Source organism: Manihot esculenta, chromosome 4 (genome assembly GCF_001659605.2).
Source record: "Manihot esculenta cultivar AM560-2 chromosome 4, M.esculenta_v8, whole genome shotgun sequence".
NCBI lineage: Eukaryota > Viridiplantae > Streptophyta > Magnoliopsida > Malpighiales > Euphorbiaceae > Manihot > Manihot esculenta.
Genome location: NC_035164.2, coordinates 35,875,465 through 35,894,332, shown reverse-complemented (window position 1 = coordinate 35,894,332; position 18,868 = coordinate 35,875,465). Strand labels below are relative to the sequence as shown.

The 18,868-nt window shown below is 33.2% G+C and overlaps 3 protein-coding genes across 4 annotated transcripts; all 3 read left to right on the top strand.

Annotated features, from left to right (window-relative positions):
- The first annotated feature begins 413 nt into the window (after positions 1-413).
- Positions 414-5,779, top strand: LOC110613717 (translation initiation factor eIF-2B subunit beta). Of its 2 annotated transcripts, XM_021754972.2 has the most exons (11): positions 414-572; positions 836-915; positions 1,001-1,155; positions 1,757-2,044; positions 2,346-2,475; positions 2,770-2,877; positions 2,994-3,096; positions 3,197-3,322; positions 4,448-4,641; positions 4,901-5,029; positions 5,479-5,779. In XM_021754972.2, exons 2-10 carry the CDS (start codon positions 863-865, stop codon positions 4,995-4,997), a joined length of 1,254 nt encoding a protein of 417 aa, XP_021610664.1. In that variant the 5' UTR covers positions 414-572; positions 836-862; the 3' UTR covers positions 4,998-5,029; positions 5,479-5,779. The 2 variants fall into 2 exon arrangements, with proteins under 2 accessions (XP_021610664.1, XP_043811507.1); XM_043955572.1 differs by lacking the exon at positions 414-572 and having other exon boundaries at positions 591-915.
- Positions 5,780-7,128: 1,349 nt separating this feature from the next.
- Positions 7,129-9,971, top strand: LOC110613683 (DNA-directed RNA polymerase V subunit 5C). The gene is made up of 4 exons (XM_021754918.2): positions 7,129-7,762; positions 7,838-8,014; positions 8,588-8,701; positions 9,384-9,971. The coding sequence occupies exons 1-4, from the start codon at positions 7,499-7,501 to the stop codon at positions 9,507-9,509; spliced, it is 681 nt and encodes a 226-aa protein (XP_021610610.1). The 5' UTR covers positions 7,129-7,498; the 3' UTR covers positions 9,510-9,971.
- A 129-nt stretch (positions 9,972-10,100) lies between these two features.
- Positions 10,101-13,965, top strand: LOC110613682 (putative disease resistance protein RGA3). Its single transcript, XM_021754917.2, has one exon. It carries the CDS (start codon positions 10,326-10,328, stop codon positions 13,629-13,631), a length of 3,306 nt encoding a protein of 1,101 aa, XP_021610609.1. The 5' UTR covers positions 10,101-10,325; the 3' UTR covers positions 13,632-13,965.
- The last annotated feature ends 4,903 nt before the right edge of the window (positions 13,966-18,868 follow it).

The window sequence follows — 18,868 nt, the reverse complement described above, 5'->3', positions numbered from 1 at the left end:
AATTTCGTTGACGGAAAAAAATGATGAGAACGTTTTAATAGATATGAGAAAAGATAGAAACTATTTCATTGACGGAAAAAAACGATACGAATGTTTTAATAAATATGAAAAAAGATAAAAATGTTTTAATAGATTTTTAAAAATATAAGAACTAAATTGTTAATAATAGCAATATCTAAAAACTAAATAAGGAGTTTTATTTGAGGATAAAATTAAATTTTAAAATTTTTATTAATCTTACTTTATTTAATTTTAACGGTAATGAGATTTGATATGAAGAAAATATAATAATATTTTAATAAATTGTTAAAAATATAAAAATTGAGTTGTTAATAATTTAAATTGTAAATCTCCCTGCATAATTTAAAGGCGAGCACCATGGGAATACCATTATTCCCCTCTTCCACTTTTCTATGTATATATATATATTAGTATTGCAATCAGACGACCCACGCAAAAGAAGAGAACCCATAGAAGCCCAAACCAAAAACCGCAAGGCTTCACCGTGTGCGAGTATAACATCGCCAAAAGCTCTCGTCTCCATTTACATGCTTCTTTGATCTCTCATTTAGGTCTCCTTCTTACTTTCCATTTCTATTTCTGTATCCCTCGCTCTAGTGTTCTACTTGTATTTTACCCTTTATCTTGATTTTACTTTTCAGACAAATTGTCTTCTTCTTTTTTTTTTTCTTAAAAAGAAAGAAAATGATCAAATTTCGCTTAGTCTATTCATTTTGAAGCACTTTTCAAGTGCTTATTTTATTTGCTGGTGTATTTTTCTTTCCGCTTAGAATTCTAAGCGGATTAGTAGTGACTATATATTTGCTAATTGCAGCATTTTGGGGGAAAGATTGGGGTAATCATGCCTGACGTGCAAGCTCTCGTCAATGATTTTCTTAACAAGCTTAAGAAGCGGTGATTCCCTTGTCAAATGATATTTTTCAGTTCTTTTTGTTAATTAATGGGCTCATTTTCTTTCTCGTTTGGTTTCCGGTGGCAGTAAGATTGAGGGCTCTCAGGCCACATCAAGACAGACAGCAGAGTTGTTACGGTCGGTAATCTCACAGCAGCGAGTGCCTTATAACAACCAAGCTGGAGCTTTGATTGATGCCGTGAAGGCTGTTGGAGAGCAGCTAATTGCTGCAAATCCTGTTGGTATGTGTCTTTTCAATGGGTAAATGGCATGCTTTTTTTTTTCCCCAATTAAATAGGTATTGATTGAATTATACACCGAGTCCATTACTTATGCATTATTTTCAAATTTTGAAGTTGGTTAGCTTCTATATTTTGGTGAAAATTGAAAGAAAGCTTTAAGCACTGCTGCATCCATGTGCCTATGTTGCAGATGGCCAAATCATCTCAGTTATATATTTTTTCCTAAGAGGTTCCATATTTTCTTCCTACGAATTCACTCTACTTTCTACTTCCATGCATCCATCTCAACATTCTTATCTTAGCTATGATAGTTGTAAAGAAGAGAAATAGAATGGTGCGGGTTATGAAGAGAGAGAGAGAGAGGGAGAAGGAGAGAGAGGTGCAAAATTAGAGAATGGAGGTACACAACGAAGAACTATGTATGGGAGCCTATGCAGGCTCATCTGAAATTTGATACAATATTGAAACTATGCTTCAGAATGTTTCTTATCCTAGGAATTATTTTTTCATGATTATTGTTTGCATTATATGCTAGTTTGTTGCAAGAATTATGGATGCTTGTATGTTCTATTGATCTCTACACTATGTAAACCCATTGCAGAGCTGGCTGTGGGTAATATAGTGAGGCGTGTTTTACACATTATTAGGGAGGAGGATCTTTCTCTGACCACAGCTGCTATGGCGGGATTGAACTTATCAGCTGTAAGTGATGATGAGGATGATGGTGAGCGAGGTGATCACCCGGTTTTATCAGCTGCTGTTGTTGCTGCTGCTGCAAGAAGTACTTTGCGTCCACCTTCCTTGCAGACTCTCCTGGAGGACATGCCTGACTCAGCAGCTATTCCTCATACTTCTTCATCAGGGGGTGATTCTGAAGGAAAAAGCAAATGTGAGCTCCTGTTGTTTTATCCTTTGAACTGTTTTATGTTGCATCTTATAGAATATTTTAGTCTACTGTGTGCTTATTGGAATTAGAAATACTTCAGTAGTCTTTGAACTTAAATTGGTTGGACATTTGTTTGTGATAAAAATTGGCTGTCCGTGGTGTTGATAGCAATAGCATTGAATGTTAATAATTTTATTAAATAAGCTCAGTATCATGTGCCCTTTTTCTTCCTTATACTTCTCCCTTTTGAGAAAGGGATAATGTATAAAATTTTGGTATTTTAAGGATCTATTTTCCTCAACAGCTGTCGATAAAAGTTCAAGAAGTCGGAAGCTGAAACATGATGTCATTGAAGCAGTTAATGAGCTTATACAAGATATCACTACTTGTCATGAACAGATTGCTGAGCAAGCAGTGGAACACATTCATCAAAAGTAATTTCCTCTCTTGTTCTATAACAAATAATATATTTTAACTTTACAGACTCATTTTTTAAATGTTTGGTTGTATGCACAAAAGGTATCAGTTCTGTATGATTGTCTTGGTGAGTACTGGGTTCTGTTCTTGTTTCTCCATTTATCTGAAAGCAAGCACGTGTCACCATTTGCACATTGCACCATGCGAGTTTCAACTTTGATGATGTTAATTTATGGACATTTGCTGCTTGTGAATAATGTGTTGTTTCCATATCTAAGTTTTACTGATCATATTATTAAATATGTCTTTAGTGAGGTAATATTAACTCTAGGCAGTTCAAGAACAGTATTGGAATTCCTTTGTGCTGCAAAGGAGAAGAAAAGATCATTCAGAGTATTTGTTGCTGAGGGGGCTCCGAGGTTTGTGCAAATAGCTTGGTCTTTGTTCATAATACAAAGTAACTATTTTGTGATTGTGAAATTTTGCTGTTCTCTCTGTTACTTGATTATCTCATCACTAGTCTGTATTCAACTAGGTATCAAGGGCATCTTCTTGCCAAAGAGTTGGTTGCAAGAGGTTTACAGGCCACTTTGATTACTGATTCTGCAGTTTTTGCCATGATTTCACGAGTGAACATGGTACATGAAAGTCTTAACTTCAATTTTTTTCCCTTTTTATTTTCTTGTAATGGATTGGTGGACCATTCCTTGTTCATTTATAAACTCGTAATTTTTGAAGGTTATAGTTGGAGCTCATGCTGTCATGGCCAATGGTGGTGTTATAGCACCTGTTGGATTGAATATGGTTGCACTTGCTGCTCAAAAACATGCAGTTCCATTTGTTGTGCTTGCTGGTAGTCACAAGGTAAGTCGTAACAGTTTCTCCTGGAGCCTTAGAACTTAGAAGTGAACAAGCAGTGCACGATTCTTGAACTGTAAATCTTGAATCATTTGCTTTCTTCACCTTCCAAGTGGTCTTAAGCTTCTGGTACCAGTTGCTTTTCAGGTGGTGTGAAAAATAGTTCCAATAAAATGGATAATAAGCTAATGAAAAATTCCTGTTTCTTGAGCATTAAATTTAATCCTTGTTAGAATATTGTTCTATTTATATTGTGATATTATATAGTCTAAACAAAACGCATATGATATGTGTTGAGAGAGAGAGATCCAGCATAGAAGCTCTCACGTGCAGTTTGCCCAGAGTGGCCTGATTTGAGTTGGCTAGGGCACAATAGAGGGTGAGCATTAGTTTGGTCTGGAAAATCTCAAAGCTGAATTTTTTTTATCTGACCAAACTGAACCAAATTAGAGAGGAACCAAAATTTTTAGCCGACAAAACGGAACCATACTGGTTTGATTCAGTTCGATTTATCAATTTTGGTGTCATCCTGGATTTCTTTTAAAGAAATTATGTTGGACTTAATTCTAATTCACTTATATTTCCTATTTTTAACTCTAATATGAGACTTTTAGTTTAGTTTAACCACTTTTTCCTTCAGAAAACCTAACCAAACAGACTGAATTTTTAAAAATAAAAACCAAACTACTGAAAACCTAAACAAATTTCCAAAGCAAATTAGTTTGGTCGGTTTTTTGGTTTCAAACTGAATTTTGCTCACATGAGCCGGCCAACAATTTGACCAGTCTGAGGTTAAACCTATGTCCAATCACCTTTTCAGGCCAGTCTTGCTCTTAAACAAGAATCAACCTTGGACCCAATGAAACTATATAGTATATAGCTAGTTTGGGAATAATTGACAGAGTAGAGGCTTACGTGATAGCCTAATGGTGTTGGGGGGTCAATATATCAGGCTAATTTGCATCAGTGTCCATCATGAGATCACGCCTGGTCCACCTTGTACTTTTTGCTCATAGTAACTGACCACTTAAGTCTTCCTTGAACTTCCACTGCTGCAGCAGAACTGGAGAAAACAGCTTATAAATTTTCTTTTAAAGTCTTTTAACATGTACTGTTTTGCCTGCATGGCAGCTGTGCCCCTTGTATCCACACAATCCTGAGGTCTTACTAAATGAATTGAGATCCCCTTCTGAGCTGCTGGATTTTGGAGAATTCTCTGATTGCTTGGATTTTGGGAGTGCCACTGGTTCTCCTCTTCTGCATGTTGTCAATCCAACATTTGACTATGTACCACCAAAGCTTGTTAGTCTATTCATCACTGACACGTAAGTTCTATTCTTTGAGCACTGCATGAGAGTAGAAAGGTCCCTTGTTCTGGTTTCTGGGACTTCTCTTTATGTGGTCAAAATGCTTGATGTTCACCAACTTATTCCACATTTAGCAGTCTTCAAAACATATATCCATGTATATTGTGAATTGTTTAGGTTTTTGACCAACTCATACAATTGTAAATTTTTAATGGTCCGAAAAAACAAAAATTTGTAATGGACTAATGGGAGACTACTAAGTGTACTTGATTCACAGCGGAGGGCATAATCCATCATACATGTATCGACTCATTGCTGATTATTATTCTGCTGATGATTTGGTGGTGCGACGAAGAACTACTTCTGGGAATTGAGATGCTATCCTCACTGGATTACCATACATTTCGTGAGTAATTCTTTCTTCCTTTCTTTTTTGGGTAGGCATGTGTCGTGTCCTCCCTTTTTTTTTTCTATTTTTTTAATTTAAATTTTACTTTAAAATTGCATCATTCAATTATGGTGTCTTGTCATGGTGCTTGAACAGTCAATTTGAATTTATGATGCAACTGTGTTGTAGCTGATGAAAATAGCAGCTATGGTCTCTTCAACTCCAGAAGTTGCAGGAATTATGCTTTCTTCTAGCTTAACCCGCAGCTATTCTGAATATATTTTTTTTCCATAAAAAGTAACTTATGATAAGCAAATGAATTACATAACTACCAAGTTTTTTTTGTCATTATGACTTCTGATGCTTTTGAGAAGTCAAAACAATATCATTTGCGAAGAATTTTATATATTCTACATGCAATGTGCATTGCTGCTGTTCAGCTATATTTCCTTGTTGTCTACTTTCAGGCTGTTTAGAATTACCGTGGAAGGAAGAGGTGGGTGGAGAAAGATCAGATACTTTAGCTCATTTCATGGCACCATGTTAACCTCCACTAATCGGGAAGAAAATCATAAGTAATTAGCTAATAGTTACATGGGGGGAAAACAAGGAGACGGGCCAGGGAATGTCCATTTTTGTGTTGCGACGGAAATGACGAATAGGAAGTGATGTTTGTAATTGTGAGTTAGAAGCTTTGTACTTGTGACAAAACCATGTACTGACAAACCGACCATTGTTGTATTGCATTTTCTCGAAAATTTGATGGCAGCTGCTTGCACATGGAGACACCCTCTAGTTTATCTTTAGCAGCAGACACCAAAGTGATAGGTATTTCTTAAGAGAAACTCTAGCTTTTCAACTGGAAGCTGATTTTCTATGCCTTTATTGCACTTTTTTAGTTTACTTAAATCGGCATTCAACTTGTTTGCCCCGTAATACTCCTTGAGAGTAGCAGTTTCTGTGCGTTCAATGTAATTTTACACCTAAGAGTGACGCATTGGAAGTGTACCTTGCTCCCTTGCCAATTTTAGGGTGAAATTACTGCCTATTGGTTTGTCTAGTTGTCACGAATGCTAGATACTCCAGCAATTTTCAAAAGTATTTTTAAGATGTGCGATTAATAATAATGCAGAGTCGGTGTCTAATGGCGACAAATGATCTATGTAATTAGTTCTAGCCAGCTTTAACATTAAAGCTTAGTTATTGTTATTGCTTTTAAGAATGCAATATTCTTACAGAAAATGACTCGGTGGAAATTGCATTACACGATGGCAATTTGAAGCCAGAGCATATTGAGTTCGTAACTGCTAAAGGACATCATTTATTCATCTTTTCTAAAAGCTGGAAAAATTGCATTTGTGAGACTTTGTTGCAAAAGCTTTAGCAGTTTGCATAAGATTCTCCACTAATGGTGACATTAGCTGTGAGCTTGAGGTGAACCACATGATTGTATTCTTGAAGATTAATAGCATATAGATTTCCCGATTTCCTCTCAAAATTTCACTTTATTGAGGGAGATATTCATGGTTAGCAATTACTCGACATATTGAAGACGAAGTCCAATTTGTTCACGTCAAAGGAATTTCGGATTGTGACCGATTTAAATCATACAAAACCGATTCAAAGATGATGTACCATTATTCATTTTGGTTTTGATTATAATTCAATTCAAACACGCATTCAGTTTGATTTTGAATTTGATGTAATTTATTTATTTATTTTTAAAAAAGTTGAGACCAACTAGATTAATAGATAAACCTTTTTATTCTGATCTAATCCAGTTACAAATATTACGAGGAATTGTTCGGTTTTTCTCAGGTTTTGGTTTTGATATGATTCAAACTCTTCAACAATTCATAATCTTGAATTTCACTAAATTAGGGGGTCCACCAAGTTGAATGGGTCCACCAAGTTAGATTCAAGTTTAAATCATTGGTTATGGTTCAAAATTTAGAAAGATTAAAACTGGAGTAGGTCCAATTTCATTTCGATTTTGATTTTAATTATATTCAATTGTAAATTTTTTTTTTTTCTAAAAGAAAAATTTTTAAGTTTTAATTTGAGATCAATTCAGATTGAACTGATTAATTTTGCTCCGTTTTTAGTCAATCTATTTTTATTTATTTTCATATTGGTTTGGTTCTACAATGGACCGAATTGATTTTAATTTTGCTCCAAGCTTAACTCAGACTGGCCGGTCTAATAGCAAGTTACCAAATATTTTTACCGTTCGATAGGGGAGGTAAATTTCAGTTGGCTAAGGACTAATAGTCCAATGGCCGTAACGTTAATGGGCTGAAATCGGCCCATGGTAGGAGTTAAAAAAAAAAACGTATTATTCTAAGACCGTTTGGATGCAACACCAAACGCGCCGTTCAACTGTCGCGGACCCTGCGTTTTGTTTAAACGGCCCACAGGCGCCACTCAGTTGAGACGCTTCGGATTCTCTCTCCCTTGTTTCAGAGAAACACAGTGCGTTTGGGGAGAATGGCAATGGAAGGCCGTTATGGCGGAGGATGCGGCAGTGTGAGCAAATGCATGGCGGAGTTTGTGGACCAAGGTAGCGCAGAGAGCCTTAGGTATTACCTCTCTCGGAAGACGATTCTGGAAATGCTACGAGACCGAGGCTATGATGTGGCTGACTTAGAGGTTACTCGCTCGCTTGCGGAGTTCCGAGTCGAGTTTGGTGACAAACCTGAGCTCAAACGCCTACGTATCTCCGCCTCTCTACGCTCAAATCAGCGTAGACAGGTGGATACCGCTATTTGCATTACATGCTTGATTATTATGAGTAATATTATAGTAATATATTATTTGATGTAGCAGATATTGGTTGTCTTTATGGGCTCCGATGAAATCAGAACGGCAGCTATCCGTGGTCTTCTTTGCCAGATTCCTAACAAAGAAAGTTTACATGGGTTGATATTGATATTGCAAAGTAAAATGAACCATTTTGCGCGGAAAGAGTTGGATAAATTGCAATGTAAAGTTGAGACTTTTCAAGTGAGTTTCCTGATTTTTCTACTAAATTCCAATGTTTCCATGTTCAATTTGGGGCTATTGATCTTGTAAGATGGAAATTTTATAGCTCACTTTATGCAACTTTTTTGCCCCTTGAACATGTGGGTAAGCTTCTCACTGATTCTATATATTAAAGTAAAATAAAAATTTTCAATTCATGTATAATGCTGAATGCTTCTTGTTTGTCAATGGCCTTGTAGCCTAACGAGCACTACGTGCCTCAAAGTGCAGATGATCAATGGATTAAGTTCTTGTTCCCTCCCACCCCCCCACCTCTGCGTATAAAAATTACTGATTATTTATTCTCCTTCTTGCTAGTTAGGGTTCCTTGTTCTTAATTCTGTGTCTGACATTTGAAGAATGATGCTTGTGGCTATTGTAAACCAGGCAATACCTGTTCATCTATGTCAATAATATGATAATAGTTTTTGCAGTCATATATGCTTGCGTTGTGATTTTCGTATGATATTTTGAATTCAAAACTATCGGTGCACATGTTGTTTAAGATGGTGTTCCATTGAAGTTCTTAATTAACAAATTGTTTGCTTTTTTTAGATTACTGAATTGCTGTTGAATATCACCAAGCATGTTATACAGCCAACATATGAGATATTGACCGCTGAACTGACGCAACAGCTGTTGAACAAGTACAAGACTGAAGACAAACAGGTAACTATGTTTATTTTTGTGATTTTTTTACTAGAAATGGAGCATATTTGCATTCATTACTGTAAGTTTGTTCTCTTCCTTCTTGAAACAATATAACATATACTGATTTAGATCCGTTACATATATATGAGGATTATCCCCTCTCTCTCTTTCTCCCTCTTTTTTTTTTTTTTTTTTGCGCATGGAGTTGGGGTAGCAGCCTGGTCGATGGATTGCTGTAGCTGTTGAGACTCTGTGTGAATTAATTATTGGGGGCTTTTACTCGGTCACCATACACTTCTATTACAATATTTTCCTGTGAACATTTTTAGTTTGTAAGAGAAGGCCCAGCCAGTGGTTGTATTGCTTTTCAATACAAGAAAGCCTGCAAAGGTTTCTTTAATGAGAAGCCTAGAAGGGAAACAAACCTGTATACATCTTAATAATTTAAATTCAAATGGTTAGGAGTTCACATTTTTATCGTCTATGGTAAAATCAAGTACACTGAAAAAACATTTATAAATTACATATAACCGTAATTCTTAGTGGATAGCCTCGATTTTCATCTACTTAGCATGCAACTTTGAGGGCAAACTTGTACCTAATGTTAACACTAATAATGATTATATTGGATAATACAAATTTAGATGCTGCAACATTATCAGGGTACAAAAGTTTCTTATTCTTCTTCTCTTCTTTTCAGTTGCCAAGGATGCTAGAAACCGATGCTATTGCACGATATTATGGTTTGGAAAAGGGGCAGGTGGTCAAAATTACTTGCAGTGGTGGACTTGTTGATTCCCTTGTCACTTACCGCTGTGTTAAGTGATGCTTTCATGTTGTGCACTACCTTTAGCATCGTCGGCTTATGAGTATAGAGTTGAATATTTCATGGTTTACAGGTTCACATGGTGTAAAAGAATTGAGGCTTACATTTTGCCTGCACCCTGATATGATAAAATTGTTGAATTTTGATTGACATCTTTTCCTGGCATCACTTTTTTCTGCTGGTTGGCATGATTCTGCAAGCTTCCTGGATGTTAACTGATCATGACAAGTGTTTATTCAGGACAAATTGCTAGCTGGCTGCTTCACTAGTGACTAGCCAATCAAATGAAGTTGGTTACTATGCTACAATGTTGGGTTCTGCAAATGCTAATTCCTTTCGGGTTCAAAGCCCACCTTCCAGAAAAGGCTCGGCATGTTTTGAGTTAAAATCACGAACTGAAGGGCCTATTCTGGACTTGGCTGCCGGGCCACTCTGGTTCACGAGATCTGAGCCTTTTATTTCAATTTTTTAGTTGGTTTTAATTTACTCTATTTTATTATCTTTTATCTCAATTTAAAGATTTCTCATGCCGTAAAAACTGAGTAGGAATAATGTTATTGAAATTAATTTGTTGTTATTATTTGAAAGAAAAAAAAAAGTTTAATAAGTTGTAATTCTATCATGAGACAATATAATTTTTTAGGAAAAGTCTCGAGCCTGCTCCCTACCTGCTTTTCTCCCTTTCCTGGATGCTTCTATCCTTCTTCCGTGAATCTAGAATCAAATCGAGTTGCAGCGGCATAAAAAAGGCAGCTTTTAGGAGATTTGGTACTTTAGTAGGTTCGGTTATTTCCAAATTTTTAATTGTTTAAGAGAATGGCAGTGGTAGGAGAGACTTCTCTTTCTGCTACTTTCCATATAGCGCTCGAGAATTTGGCTTCACCGATCTTGATAGAATTCGGGTGCCGGTTTGGGATTGATATAGATCTCAAGAAACTGCGCAGAAGCCTGTCAAAAATCCAAGCTGTGCTCAATGATGCTGAGGGAAAGCAGATCAGTGATCAAGAAGTCAAATTTTGGCTTAATGACCTCAAACAAGTCGCCTATGATGCAGATGATGTACTAGATGAGATTGCAACAGTAGCCTTTCGCTTTAATCAGCAGAAAAAGGTAACCAACTTGCGCCCTATAACCAAAGATTTTATTTCCAAACTTGGGCTAGATTCTAAGATAAAGGAAATTAATGAGCGGTTAGGCGAAATCGCAAAAGATAAGGATGAGCTTGGTTTGAGAGAGGGAGTTGGTGTAGCTTGGGCAGAATTGAGGGAGAGGGACAGGCTGCAAACTAGCTCCTTGATAGATGAAAACCGGGTTATTGGTAGGACGGGGGACATTGAAAAGATAGTAAAATTGTTAGTGTCTGATGAGTTCTGTGGAAATGATGTTGCTGTTCTTCCCATTGTGGGGATGGGAGGCCTAGGAAAGACAACACTTGCTCAGCGTGTATACAATGATCCCTTGGTCACCAAGAACTTTGAGCTCAGAACATGGATTTGTGTCTCAGACGACTTCAATGCTCGAAGGCTTACAAAATCAATTTTGGATTCGATTGACAGGAAAAGTTGTGATCTTGTGGATTTGGATGCCCTTCAAACTAGTCTTCGTGACAAGTTGAAGGGGAAAAAATTCCTGGTTGTGCTTGATGATGTGTGGACTGAAAAGGAGAGAGATTGGGACGTGTTGCGCCTTCCTTTCATTGCAGGAGCATTGGGAAGTAAAATCATCGTAACTACCAGAAGTAAAAAAGTTGCATCAATCATGGGCACACTTCCAACATACCATTTGGAAGTTCTGTCCGACGATGATTGCTGGTTGTTGTTCAAGCAAAGGGCATTCATAGATGGGAATGAGGATGCGCATCCATACCTAGTATCAATTGGTAAGGAAATTGTGAAGAAATGTCGAGGTTTGCCCTTGGCGGCAGAGACACTTGGAGGACTCCTCCATGCAAAGACTGAAATTGCTGAATGGGAGATGATTTCACAAAGTGGTATATGGGAGTTGGAATACGAGGAAAACGAAATCTTTCCAGCCTTGAGACTAAGTTATAATCATCTTCCAGCACATCTTAAGCAGTGTTTCATGTACTGCTCAATATTTCCAAAAGATTACAATTTCAGTAAAGAGAACTTGGTCTTGCTGTGGATGGCAGAGGGATTTGTTCATCGTAAGGGAAGGAGGCGCTTGCAAGAAGTTGCATCTGACTATTTTGATGATTTGTGGATGAGGTCTTTCTTTCAATCATCCAAAACCGATCGTTTAAAGTTTGTTATGCATGACTTGATTCATGACCTAGCGCAAGCTGTGGCTGGGGAAATGTGCTTCAGATTTGAGCCTGAGAAACTTCAGAACATCCCAGAGATGGTTCGGCATTCATCTGTGCTAGTTGACACATTTAAGTCGGTTACATTGGACGCCTTGTACACAAAAAGGAGCCTGCGGACAATGCTTCTACTTTGCAATAAAATTTCAACTCGAGAGAACTCTAATTTGACAGTCCCTCATGAACTGCTGTGCAGTTTGAAATGTTTACGTTCAATGGACATGAGTCACATTTCTATAAAAGAGTTACCAGATTCCGTCGGCGATTTGATGCATATGAGGTATCTTGACCTCTCTCACACTGACATCAAGGAGCTACCTGAATCAATTTGCAGCCTCTGTAATTTGCAGACACTAATTCTTGCCAATTGCAACAAGCTTCTCCTGTTGCCAGAAGGTACAAAAGATTTGATAAATCTATTCCATCTTGATTTGACAGGTTGTTGGCATCTCAGATCCATGCCACCATCCTTTGGAACACTTACTTCTTTGCAGAGGCTGCATAGATTTGTTGCTGGAAATGAAGCCGGGAGGGGAATCAATGAGTTGAAGGACATGAATGAACTTCGAGCAACACTTTGCATTGACAGGATTGAGGATGTTACTAATATTGAAGATGCAAGGGAGGCTAGCTTGAAGAGGAAGCAACATATACGCAAGTTAGTGCTGAGATGGAGTAGGAGCCGACGTGTCCGGGATGCAATTGATGAAGAGTTACTTGAATGTCTTGAACCTCATACCCACCTTAGAGAATTAACCATTGATGTATATCCTGGTGCCAAGTTTCCAAACTGGATGGGAGATTCGCTGTCTCATCTGGAGAGAATTGAATTCTTACATTGTAATTACTGTAAAACCCTCCCTCCTCTTGGTCAGCTGCCGTACCTCAAATATCTCACCATAAGTACGATGCAAGAGCTTGAAAGCGTTGGTCGTGAGTTTTATGGGAAGGGTAAGAATAAGGGGTTTCCTTCTTTGAAGACACTAAAGCTCGAAGAGATGAGAAGTTTGAGGGAATGGGAAGGGATTGATCATGGAGACTTCCCTGTCCTTGAGGATCTTGCTGTTTTGAACTGCCCCAGCATTAACAATCTTCCAAAATTTCCATCACTGAACCATTTGTTGCTAGATGACTGTCATCAGACAGTATTGAGCTCACTGCATTTCCTCACCTCCTTATCCTCATTGGAGATTTTGAACTTCCGGAGAGTATATTTATTACCTGATGGTCTTCTTCAGCAACTAACTGCACTGAAAAATCTCAAAATAAAGGACTTTTACCGACTGGAGGCATTGCAAGATGAGTTAGGCTTACAAGATCTTCAGTCCCTCCAAAATTTGGAAATTTCATGCTGTCCAAGGTTGCTGTCATTTGGTAAGAAGGGGCTTCCTAGTTCGCTGCAACATCTTTCAATTAACATGTGCAGTGCTTTGAAGGACGTACCTACTGGGCTACAAAACTTAAACTATCTTGAGCAGCTGCATATTTCCAAATGTCCTAAACTTGTATCTTTCCCCGAAGAGAAGCTAGGAAGCTCACTTAAGAATTTGAGACTTTCATCATGTGCCAATCTGGAATCACTTCCTATTCGTCTCCATGAACTCCGACATCTTGAAAGTTTATCAATACAATCTTGTCCAAAACTAGCATGCTTACCAGCTTCAGGGCTGCCAGTGTCGCTTCGTTCATTGTATATCATGGAGTGTGCTTTATTGGAAGAGAGATGTGCAGAAGGTGGTGAAGATTTGCCAAAGATAGAACATATTCCTGAAAAGCATATTGGAGAGTCCAAGCTTTGAAATGAAGCTGCAGGTAGAGAATAATGAGAAGCAAGTGAAAAAGGATCTGTAAGTACCACTTATCATAATCAATGGCCAACAAATGTTTGAAATATGCTAATTGGTTTTTGCAGCAGTATTATACGGATCTTTTGAAATATATGGGCAGTTGGGCACCTCCAATTATGTGTTTCCAGAGCTATGAGTTTCTTGATTTTTTTTTCACTGCATAGTTATGTCCAATTTATTAGAAGCTATCCAGTTGTGGAGCTTCATCTTTGTCTCTAGAGCTTGATTTGTACTCTTGTCCTCATGTTTCCGCTTTCATTTATGATGATCTTATTCATTGCCTTAAGGCTTCTGTGTTTTCCGTTATATCATTAGAGAAATGGATATCAAGGATGCATGCACAGGAATCAGGAAAAGATTTAAGAAGGCTTCTTCGAGCACGTAATTAATCTATCAAAAGAACTTTTGCTAAGAATATATACATATATATATATACATTTCAAGATATAGATACTGTGATTCACGTGACATATGCTTTATTTATTTTATATATTCATTATTTACTATCTGTATTTGTATTTTTTATTAAGACTTTTATTAATAATAATAATATTATTATTATTATTATTATTATTTTAACAATGTAATTAGAGCTGGTGAGTATTTTAAGAAAAGTTGTTATCCACAATAAGCTCTTTACATACTAACCAATAAAAAGCTATCGGAGTGTATGGGGAAAGATATTTTTATGTATTTTAATAATAATGAATAAAAAAAACTATTAACATAAATAGTAATTTAAATTAACTGTGTTAATTATTTATGTTATTGGATTAATACAGAATGAATTGAATAGTAGCAAATAGGCCATCAATAATTAGCGTTTAAAATAAAAAATATTATAAGAGGGGAAGAGAGAGAACGAAAGAGATTAGAAGATCAAAAAATATAATTACTCATAGCTTTCATAGTTCATTTTTTCTAGATAATTCTGTGCAAGGAGTAAAAAGTTGTATCAATTTTGATTCTAGGGATAATTTTTGCCTTTTGTTCTTTTATGTTTATTTCTTTGTAAATCAGTTTTGTATTTATTTTAGTGAGTTTTTTTTTTAATGTTTTATGAGAATTTTATTACATGCATACGATAGCGAAGGTTTCAAAGTGCAGAGAACCAAGCCTCGTTGGAAGAACAAAAATTAAATATTAAAAAAAAATTCTAAACATGGTGATAGAATCTTTCTTAAATATTGATTTAAAATTTTCTAAAATTTTCAATGTCTATTTCTATTTATTTAAAATAGAAAATTAACGGCGCGCATACAAGTTATAATTAATTATAATTCTAAATAGAAAGATTAATATTTTAGTTATTTAATTAAGGAATTATTTTTATATTTAATTTTATTTAAATTAAAATTACAAATGGCCTATATAAAAATAAAAATAATTTTTAATCCACGTTAATTAATACTAAATAATGTATAATTTTTGGTGTAATTATTATAAAATGTTTTTCTTTTTAATTAAATTTTCTTATAAATTTAAATTTTACAAAATTTTCTATGAACCACGTGAATTTTTAAAGTATTTTTTATTTAAAGTAAATATAAAAAATATTTATTATTTAAACTAAATATCAAAAAAATAAATTCTATATTAAAATGAAGACAAATAAATTTTTTACTAATTGATTAGAATTTCAGAGATTACATTAAAATAATTTGAAGTAATTTAAACTGAAGAAGTTACACCACAATAATTTTTTATTCGATTTGTAAACGGTTGTCTAATATATGAAATAAATACTAATTGTTTCCGCTTATGGTTTATATAATCTTTTAAATTTTATATATAATTATTTAATTTTTTCTATTTCAAATAATAATACCACAATAAAAATAATAAAATAATAAAAAAATATACAACAATGTAGAAAAAAACTATTAAATTATTTATTTTTAGTGTTGAATCTATTGAATTTTAAAGAGAGGGTCAGTTAAAAATCTAATATTAGCTTATATGAAAAAAATATTATTTTATTATAAATTTTTAATATTCTATATTTAATTTTTTTTCATTATTCAACTTTTTTAAAAAAATAATTAAAATTGAAGAGGTGAATATTTAATAATATTTTTAAAATATTATTTTATTAAAGTAAAATTATATATTATATTAATAAAATTTCATCAAATAAAAAGAAATATCATTCCAAATAGAGACAATTATGTCTGATATATTCTCTAACCAAAATATATACAGTTAGAGTAATATTACAACGAATCTATCTAACAGAAACATCAGTCTACATAAAATAATTTGACAAAAGTACTTTTCAAGTTTCTGTCTAAACCCCTACATAAGATAATTTGTCAAATATATTCCTTCTTCTTTCTTATCTCTCAAGCATAAATTATTAGTCTTCCAAATAAAGTCACGGAAGATTTCTACTAGTCCTAGATAAAATTCAAATAAAGTTCCAAGATTGATATCGTCGTTGCGATTCTGAAAACCCATAATAACTAGTAAACTTCCATTGAATATTATCTTTCGAGATAACCAAATCAATAAAATTTTAAAAAAAGTCAACCACAGAAATAAATCCATGGCATTAACAAAAACTCTCCATCTAATTTTTATCTATTGACTGAGAATCAACCATCAAAGTATAAAAGATTATGATAAAATTTCATACGAGAACTAAGAGCTTTTGTTTCTATAAAAAATAAAATGTCTGGCTTGTAACTAGAAACCAAATCCTTCAATGCAATAACTGTCTAAGGATTGCTGTCATAAATCTGTTACAGAGGTTTGTATATTCTGAAAATTAATTGGATTGTATATGAGAAATATCTCTATTGTACAAAAATTATAAGTGACGATCGAAATATTTCGGGAGTTCTTAATAGGGACAATAACATATTCTTTTTCATCGATAGTTAATTGATGGAGATCGTTTTTCATGTTTAGAGAAAAAAATGAGTTAGGTTTAAAAAAGAGAAAAAAACGAGAGTATCAAGACCACACAAGGAATTTAGGTCGAAAGTTGTAATCTTTAATATTATTAAAATATTTAAAAATTCATTTTGACAAACAAAAAGACTTATATCATAATCAATGGTATAATTAAAGAAATTAATGCTATTTATTTTTATATTCATAAAAAATTTGAAAAATTACCTATTCAATTTACTCTTATAAAAAACATGTACCATTGTAATACACCAAGGAATAACGAGGTTTCATTTTAATAACTTTAATAATTTAAAACACGATGTTAGAGAAAATAAAATTATGAGTTTATTTTTATTTTTTTCTATTTATTAAATAGATTATATTTCATACTAAATTATTAATTAAATTATTATTTTTATTTATAGACTTTTTAAATATAGTTGTTTATGTGAATAACTATAATTTTTTTATTTTATATATATATATTGAATAATTTTTTTATATTTAATTAAATTTATTTTTTATTAAAAATCTTATAAAAAATAAAAATATTGAAAAGATATTAGGTCACATTTTAGAAAATCTTATAAAAAATGAAAACTTTTCAATCATAACATTATCAAATGCTCATGCTACTTACTATGAATGTAATATTAATATTAAGTTATGTGATATATTATATAAATACTTATTATTATTTTAAAAAATAAATGTTATTATTATAAATTATTAATTTTTTAATATACAGATAAATTACAACGTAAACTATCTTAAAAAATATAATTGTACTTGATCCACCTATTTTTTAGGTAAATGAAGAATAAATTATTAATTTTTATAATAATGATATTATAGATAGAATTATTTCTAATAACATTTTATTTTTTTATAGTTATAATTACAATAAAATTTGAAATAATCTAGCTATGTTTTTCTATTAAATTCAAAAGGATTTATTGAAGTACCAAACATTCGATTAAAAGAAATTGTTGATCTGACATTTCATCTAAATATTTTATAAAATATTTAATTATTTGATATATAATATTTAATTATAAATTTAGCAAATTTTTTTATTATTTATAAAAATTTTATATTTATTTTTCAGAGTACTAAATGTTATTTTAAGAAAACAAAACTATTCTAAATAAGAATATTCTTTAATATAAATTTTGGTAGAAGTGTGGTAAAAAAATTTATGATAATAGAGCAAGATGCTACTTGTAACCTTTTAAATGCTAATAATATTGAAAAGTATTGTTACAAACTATTTTTTTAAAATTTATTTCCATTCATGTAAATTTTTTCAGTGGTCCCTTTATAATTCGATACTGTCGCTTTTCCTTTTTTTTAAACCTAATTTATTCTTTTTCCTTCTTCATAGAAGATGATCTGCTTCAATTGACTATCGATAAAGAAAAAAATATTGTTGTCTCTGTTACGAGTTTCAGAGATATTTCGATCGTCACTTATGATTTCTGCATGGTGGGGATATTTTTTATATACAATCCAATCAATTTTCAGAATATACAGACCTCTTTGGCAGATTTATGACTGTAATTCTTGAATAATTATTGTATTGAAGGATTTGGTTCATAGTTACAAGCCGGTTATTTTATTTTTTATGAAAATAAAAACTCTTAGTTCTCATATGAAATTTTTTCATAGTTTTTTACATTTTAATGGTTGATTCTCAGTTAATAGACAAGAATTAGAAGGAGACCTTTCGTTAATGTGGAAAAGTCTTGAGTCTGTTTATGTGGTTGGCTTTTTTTCAAATTTTTTTAATTCGATTATTTCGAAAGGTAACGTTGAATGGAGGTTTACTGGTTATTATGGATTTTCAAAATCGCAACGACGACGTCAGTCTTGGAACCTTATTCGAGTTTTATCTCGTATAAATTCTTTTATGTGGTTTTATTCGAGAGATTTTAATGATTTATGCTCGATAAATGAAAAAGAAGAAAAAATATATTTACCAAATTATCTTATACAGGGTTTAGATAGGCACAAGGGTTTGATTTTGAATGATTGTAAATCTTTGTTAGATCATAAAATTGATATTTTTGTTAGATAGATTCATCGTAATGTTATTCTAATTGTCCAAACTTTGGTTAGAAAATCTATTAGGTATAATCGTCTTTCTGTTTAAGATGATATTCATAAAATTTTATTAATACAATCAGTATTTTTATTTTTTTTTAAAAAATTATTTTTATCTAATTCCAATATAATTTTTTTATTAAAATAAATAAAAATAAAGAATATAAGACATTTAAGAATTTGGAACACCA